General features: G+C 33.1%; 1 protein-coding gene across 2 annotated transcripts in view; it reads left to right on the plus strand.

The window, feature by feature from the left end:
- SHOC2 (SHOC2 leucine rich repeat scaffold protein) overlaps positions 1–7028 on the plus strand; it is a 147414-nt gene extending 140386 nt beyond the window's left edge. For both annotated transcript variants that reach the window (XM_044665573.1, XM_044665572.1), the window contains exons 6-9: positions 2140–2262; positions 3455–3592; positions 5213–5330; positions 6410–7028. In XM_044665573.1, coding sequence (XP_044521508.1) covers positions 2140–2262; positions 3455–3592; positions 5213–5330; positions 6410–6618 — 588 coding nt within the window. In that variant the 3' untranslated portion in view covers positions 6619–7028. The remainder of the gene's footprint in view (positions 1–2139; positions 2263–3454; positions 3593–5212; positions 5331–6409) is intronic.
- Positions 7029–8503: the final 1475 nt, after the last annotated feature.

Consider the following 8503-nt stretch of genomic DNA (forward strand, 5'->3'; position numbering starts at 1 on the left):
TTAGAGGTTTTTGTTATAAAGATCTTTTCCCAATTTGTTACTTCCCTCTTAATTTTGGTTACATTGGTTTTGTTTCTACAAAAACTTTTTAACTTAATGTAATCAAAATTATTTATTTTATATTTTATAATTTTTTCCTAACTCTTGCTTGGTCTTAAAATCTTTCCTTTTCCAAAGATCTGACAAGTATATGACTGTTCTGTGTTCACTTAATTTACTTATAGTTTCCTTCTTTATATTCAAGTCATTCACCCATTCTGAGTTTATCTTGGTGTAGGGTGTGAGATGTTGGTCTAAACCTAATATTTCCCATATTGTTTTCCAATTTTCCCAGCAGTTTTTGTCAAATAGTGTATTTTTGTTCCAAAAGCTGGGCTCTTTGGGTTTATCATAGTCTGTCTTGCTGAGGTCACTTACCCCAAGTCTATTCCATGGATCGTCCCTTCTATCTCTTAGCCAGAACCATATTGTTTTGATGACCACTGCTTTAATAGTACTGCTTAAGATCTGGTACTGTTAGGCCAACTTCCTTCATGTTTTTTTTTTCATTATTTCCCTTGATATTCTTGATCTTTTGTTCTTCCAAATAAACTTTGTTATAGTTTTTTTCTAATTCAGTAAAAAAGTTTCTTGGTAGTTTGATAGGTATAACACTAAATAAGTAAATTAATTTGGGTAAGATAGTAATTTTTATTATTTTAGCTCATCCTACCCATGAGCAATTAATGTTTTTCCAATTGTTTAGATCTAGTTTTAATTATGTGGAAAGTGTTTTGTAGTCATGTTTGTATGATTCCTGTGTTTGTCTTGGCAAATAGATTCCTAAGTATTTTATATTTTCTAGGGTAATGTTAAATGGTGTTTCTCTTTCTAACTCTTGCTGTTGAGATGTGTTGGAAATATATAGAAATGCTGATGATTTATGTGGGTTTATTTTGTATCCTGCAACTTGTTGTTGATTCTTTCTACTAGCTTTTTAGTTGATTCCCTAGGATTCTTTTAAGCAGACCATTATATCATCTGCAAAGAGTGATAGTTTAGTCTTCTCATTGCCTATTTTAATACCTTCAATTTCTTTTTCCATCTCTAAATTGCTACTGCTAGTGTTTCTAGTACAATGTTAAATAATAGAGATGATAATGGGCATCCTTGTTTCACTCCTGATCTTATTGGGAATGTTTCTAATATATCCCCATTGCAGATGATGCTTGCTGATGGTTTTAGATATATACTGTTTAATATTTTTACAAAAGGACCTTCTATTCCTATACTTTCTAGTGTTTTCAATAGGAATGAGTATTGTATTTTGTCAAAGGCTTTTCCAGCATCTATTGAGATAATAATGTGATTTTTGTTGCTTTGCTTGTTGATATGGTCAATTATGTGCATGGTTTAAGTCACTGTTTTTAAAGAGAAACTTTGAATTTTTATATTAGTGTGTTCTTTTGTAGCTTCCCTTAAAGATCATGTTCTTAAATGAAAAGCTAGAGATTTATCCATTTGTGTATGTTTTCAATTGTCATCTAAAGGTCTTTATTTTTTTTCTTTCAATCTTAACATGTCTGACCAGTATTAAAAGAATTCATGATTTTTCCTAGTTTCTTTCTGAAATGCAAATTATTTTTTTCTTTTTGAACTTATTAATTTCTTTGTCATGCACATAGATTTTTAGAATTGGAAAGGGCTGTCTATACTAGCCTCCTATTCAACTCAATCTTCTCTTTAGTATTTCAGATAAGAGGTTTTATTTCTGACAAGTAGGTTATCCACCCTATACTTGAACATTCTTTGTAGTAACAGTTTAAGTTTTTGTACATGTATTCTTCTCCCAAATAAACCATCACAGTGACCAAGACCTCTGGAATTTAAAATACTGTTCTGTTCATAGTTTATAATTTGCAGTGTAAATGATCAGATATTAGGAGGAGTTTTCCATCATAATCTCTAAACAGAAGTCTGCTTTTTTTTTTTGGAGAAGCCTCTGGGCTTCTAAACAAAATATATGAAGTATTTTCATTTTATATTATCAGGCTATAGTTGACAGAAATAGGATTTTTTTTTATTCTCCTATAATGGTCATCCTTCTTTCCACTCTTAGTTTTTCTATTTTAAATGTTGTTTTGCTTTCTAATTTCCTAGGACAATCAGTTAACCTCACTTCCTTTGGACTTTGGAACTTGGACCAGTATGGTAGAATTGAATTTAGCTACCAATCAGCTTGCAAAAATCCCTGAGGATGTATCAGGGCTTGTGTCTCTTGAGGTGAGTCTTTGAGAAAATGCAGCTGTTTAGATTCCTTCCAGAATTATTCAATTTGTAGAGGCTTAAATTAAAAGCAAGTTATATTTGGGCAGAGATAGTAATTAAATATGGCAGAACCCTATAACAAACTCAGCTTTGTTCTCTGATCAAGTTAAGGTTGAAATTCAGTGCCTGTCTGAAAATATCAAGCTGTGCATACCCCCAAATAGTTCATATATTTGAAGACTATAAGCTGTTTTGTAAAAAATGTTTACCTCAACTTTAGTAGGTCTATATTTATTTCCAAAAGGTATTCAAGTAGAAAAATTAGCATTGTGAGCAGGCATAATTTAACTTCATGTGATATTTTGAGAGGCTTTTAAAAAAATAATCTTTTATCATAGTTGGTAGACTCTTGTGATTAATTCTTAAAATATTAAATGTAAATAGTGGCATGTAGAAGCATTGACTAGGGGGCAGCTGGGTAGCCCAGTGGATTGAGAGTCAGGCCTAGAGATGGGAGGTCCTAGGTTCAAATCTGGCCTCAGACACTTCCCATGGTGTGACCCTGGGCAAGTCACTTGACCCCCATTGCCCACCCTTACCACTCTTCTGCCTTGGAACCAATACACAGAAGTTAAGGGTTTAAAAACAAAAGAAGCATTGACTTATTTGCCATTTTTTAATAATTTAATGGAAAAGAATTTCAACTTGACTTTTTTTCCCCTTTTAAATAGGTATGCTTTGTGCTAGTTAAGTGAAAAATACTTTTATTTTCATAGTATAATCAAGTTTGCCCCCAAAATGAAATTTTAGGTATATATACAATTATGTAACAAAAATTAAAGTTTTTATTTTTCTTTATTTTATACATCATCATTATAACAATAACTTTGTAGTAGTTTAAAGTTTACAAAATTTTATACATAATTATCTCATTGGAGCTTTACAACTACCCCATAGAGTATTTATTATAGTTATTATTATCCATATTTTATAATTAAAAAATGGAAGCTCATCAAGTTTTCTTGATAACAAAACCAGTGAGAGGGTTGGGATATGAAACTCCCTCACCTGCCATCATTCACACTCTCCCTGCCCTTTTAGTGAAATAGGCCTCTTTATTAAGTTCTGAGTCATATAGTGTTAATATAGAATTGAGTTCCTTTCCTTTGCATCACCTATCAGAAACCATTTTTTCATTTCTCTTTAGGTTCTAATATTATCAAACAATGTTCTGAAGAAGCTCCCGCATGGCCTTGGAAACCTTCGGAAATTAAGAGAATTGGACTTAGAGGAGAACAAACTGGAATCCCTGCCGAATGAAATTGCTTACCTTAAAGATTTACAGGTAAAATAATGTCAAAATAATCATTCTGTTTGTTCTACACATTTGTTATATATCTTGTTTTATATATTCTTTTTTCTCTTGAATTTGGTCTATATCTTGAATCAGTTTCAGCATCATTGAATTAATTGGGATGAAAGATGTTAGGGATCATCTAGTCTATTAATTCAAATTATTCACTGGTTACCTAGGTTCAGGGCAATGTGTTAAGGACAGATAAAAACGACAGATTACAACTCCTTTTGTACCTTCATTTCATTATAATACTGCCTCTCTTGAAATACAAAGAAAAGGAAAGTAAGAAATGTGCCTCAGTGTCCCTATGAGAAATAAAATACCTAGACCATAATACTAAGCTTATAGTGAATATATTTTGTAAAACAACCTGTCAAACATTATCTAAAGTATATGAAATTTGGGAAGCAGTTAGGTGGCTCAGTGGATGGAGAACCAGGCCTAGAGATGGGAGGTCCTGGGTTCAAATCTGGCCTTAGACACTTCCTAGCTGCGTGACCCTGGGCAAGTCACTTAACCTCCATTGCCTAGCCTTTACTTCTCTTCTGCCTTGGAGCCAATACACAGTATTGATTCTGAGATGGACAGTAAAGGTTTTAAAAAATTAAAAAACAAACAAACTTCTTTTAAGTGTATAGAATTTGGAATCAGAGGTCTGGGGTTTGAATCTTGGCTCTACTCCTTATTATGTGTTTTGCTTTGAGCAAATCACTTGACTTCTCTAGACTTCTTGTTCCCTACATAATGTAAATGAATTTGGATTAGGTCCTCACCAATTACCTTCTAACTCTAAATCCTATGATAACAGAATCAAAATGTCCATTTGGAATTCTTGGTGGGTTTATGTCTTAGGGAATTGATCCATACAGGAGTCAGTGTCCCTTTATATTCAATCAATCCCTTTGTCAGAGAGAAAGACTTTTTATTCCCTCTATATCCAGGGATAGCATTTTATTACCACATGCCACTGTTTTCCTAGTGGAACTTGGGGCATTTTATATTCTTTGTATATAAAAAGTGGTCAGTGCCTTGGGTTACCGTATCTGGTGTTCTGCCAGGTACCCTGTGGCTTTGGTATGAGGGGTAAAACATTCTTGATTATGGGATAATCAGGTGACATGGGAAGACTTGAGCTATTATCCTAATTCCTTGGGCTGGCAAGTAACTCCCTGTATAGTCATTTAAAGTTAGGAATATGGCTCACAGGTAAAGAGTACCCTGAAACTCCATAAAACCCATTTATGTCTTCATGTAAATAAATTAACTTTTGCCTAGGCTATCTCCCCCACCCCCCTCCCCCCACCCCAGACCTTGGCCCTGAAATATGCTAGGAGCTGAGATCTATGACAGTGGCTGGAGTCTGGAGCCCTTTTATTCTTCGCCTTCAAAAAGATTAATTTCTAAAACAATTCCAAATAAGTGAATGCTTTCCATTTTCTTTAATGAAAACAATTCATCTTTTATAAAGGCTAAATATAGTCCTATCATGTTTTCTGTAAATGTTCTGTAAGAATTTGTTTTGTTAATTTAGTAGATATGTATTCTAACATACCCCTTTGCCACAGGAAAATGTAACACTTTTTCTTTTAAAAATAATTAATCCTTTAGAAATTAGTCCTAACGAACAACCAGTTGAATAATCTTCCCAGAGGAATTGGTCACCTTACCAATCTCACACATCTTGGCCTTGGAGAGAACCTACTGGCCCATCTTCCTGAAGAAATTGGTATGATATAATTTCTGATCATTAACTTTGTACTGAAAACCTGTTGATATGAAATGAGGCAGTATTTATGGCTTAGTAATGTAAGCCTTTAAATCAGAGGTCACACGTAACCCTGTTAGTGTTTGTAATTACCAAGAGTTAGCTAATTTAGTTTGTACCATCCTTAATGGTATTAGTACTTCAAAAAGACACTAGATTTTCTATGAAATAAATATTTCCTGGATATTTAATATTCCTGACAAGAGATTATTTGTAGTCTTACTTAAAAAAGGAATTATTTGCCCTTAATTTAAGGCTACCATTTGTGAGAGACTTTCTTGAAAATAAATAATACCTCTGCCAAAAGGTCATTTCCTTATGGCATACTATGATGATTATTAATGAAAACTTTCATTTTTATGACTGCTTAAGCTTAGTATATTTCCTATATATTATTATTTTAGTGAAGTGAATTCCTATATATTTTCATTTTAGTTTCATAAAAATGGCATAAAATTGGATGGGCTAGTTGATATTTCAGCTTTTCAGAATACAAAATATTAATTGGTATAGTAGGGTTTTGAATCTGAGGAACCCTAGCCCCAGTATTCTTTCCACTATTGCGATGGTGTCTCAGTGACCCTCCCAAAGGGTGCTACTTAGGAGGGAATGCAAAATTTTGGTGTTTAGAAAATGGAAGGATAACATGAAGGTTTCTAGCATAATCAGATATCTAGTGGACATTTGACTCCTCATAAAAGACTTTTTGTTGTATACCTACAAGATAGGCCAAGGAAATATACTAAGCTTAATTATGGCTTCATTGCCATGCATATTCCAACTTAATACTCTGACAGGGTTTATGAATATTATATAAAATGGCCACATCAGTACATAGAAGAACTGTGAGAAGTAGTGCCAAGAAGGGTCTCTTGATATGGAAGGAAGTTTAGGATCATCTTAAAAAGGAAATGTAAGGAGGAAGAATGAATACACAGAGTGCCTATGACAGATTCAAACTTAAGTCAACTATCATCATTTATTAAGTGCCTCCTATTTGCCAGACTTTGTGTAATTATTTATTAATTGTATTTACTCAGGTACACTGGAGAACCTAGAAGAGTTATATTTGAATGACAACCCTAACCTTCATGGCCTTCCTTTTGAGTTGGCTCTCTGCAGCAAACTGTCAATCATGAGTATTGAAAACTGTCCACTCAGTCACCTTCCACCTCAGATTGTTGCAGGAGGACCTTCTTTCATCATTCAGTTTCTAAAGATGCAAGGTCCCTATCGTGCCATGGTCTGATGTAAATCATTTGGTCCCATACACTGTACAAAATATAAACTGCATTAATGTTGTCTCATATCTATATCTGTATCTTTTTGTAGATATTGATATATATATGGCAGATTTATTCAGACTGCATTATGTGTTTCAGCTAATAGAGGAATCATAGCCATTTAGATTTTTTTTATTCTGTACAAAATGCTTGTTTGAGTTTTTTTTGCTGAATTCGATGGATTTTTGTCTGTGGAGTCATATGGAATACCAGTATACTTAATACATTTGCCAACAAATTAAAAAATTATTAAATTTAAGGGACAAAATTAGTATTGTTATATAAACTTTCTATTAGGAATAATAATGTACAAATATTTGTTGCAACTTTTCATATTCATTTTTCCCTTCCCCATGTCAGAACCCTGTAATGTCATATGCCCTAAAGATAGAATTTTTCTTTAACTTATTTTGAGATTTGAAACAGAAATGGTTTTTTATATATTGTTTACAGTCAGAGTAAATCACTGGATTTTTTTATTTGTTTTGATTTGCTCTGTTTTAATCAATCATAACTAGAATTTATATGCTTCTGCTGAAGAATTTGTATCAGCTAGTTTATATACAAAAAGATTTACTCGATGAAATAACTGGTAAAGTGGAAAGATGTAGCCAAAAGGCTTGAATTCTTGTAATTATGCTTCTCTGAATTATCATTTGTGAGAAAAAACATATCTGAACTGAGCCTTTGGGTAGGGGTTGGGGGAGAGGAAAAGGGGACATGACATCTTTTTCTAGCACAAATAATCTTTTCAGATTGGGAGAAGAAATAATCAATAAATAATAAACATAATCGGTTCAGTGAAAAGCAATTGTTGTTATGGGAAGTTGCAGTTATCCAAAATCTAATACAGTTTGATTGGCAAGAAAATATCATCCACACACTTTATGTATAAATATACAATCTTAAATAGATATGTATTTATTATGACATAAATGACATCAAATAATGTTGAAGATTTCTCCCCATCCTTGTATAATGAAATGAATTGAATGTCTCCTACTTTTTAAACACTGCAATATATGTAAGTTTTAGGGTTATTTAACAATGTACTCTGGTTTTATATCTTAACTTGCCTTGTACATCTTTCAATCCTGGAATTTCTGCATCCAAGCACAATATCTTCACACTGTGCTGTGTTGCTGCTGAACTCAATGCACTTTTCCCTATTATGTGGGACACTTGCTTCAAACAATTCAGTTCAGTATCAGTACCATTCATTTTCACTTCACCCTTTCCCTCAGTAGTTACTGCAGTCATGAAAAAGAGGCACATATTGAGTTGTGCAAAGAAGCTGTTGATAGCTCAATGGAAATACTGTAAGTTGTGCATGTACTTTCTGATATCTTTTCGTTTTCCATATTGCATTAAGGCTAACAGTGTTGTCTAAGTGGCACACATTTCCTACAATACTGTTCCTTTTGTAGTGCCAGTATAAATTTTTTTCATTATTGTGGAGAATAAAAGGGCAGTTACATTCCAGTTGGTATCCCAAAACTCTACTTTGTAATAGATATAAATTGCAGATTGCTATTTGACTATTACCATTTAAGTGGGAATTGTATATTTTGAACAAATTTGTCAATTATTGGGATGGAAGAGTAAGGTGGTAGTGTCCCTGCCCCCAACTCAGTTCACTTATGGATTGTACTGCCTTAGGCTGGAATCACTATTCTTATTTATCTGACATTTTCAAAAGGAAGAACTTCTAAATGAAAGGCAGGTGGAGATATAAAACCCTAAGGGGTTTAAATGTGCTGTAAACTATTGTAGATGTCACTGGATTTACCAAGTAATATCCCTTTTTTTTTCTCTTTTTCCATCTACTGTGGCTTTTCAGTTTAAATTTTG

Source organism: Gracilinanus agilis, chromosome 2 (assembly GCF_016433145.1).
Source record: "Gracilinanus agilis isolate LMUSP501 chromosome 2, AgileGrace, whole genome shotgun sequence".
NCBI lineage: Eukaryota > Metazoa > Chordata > Mammalia > Didelphimorphia > Didelphidae > Gracilinanus > Gracilinanus agilis.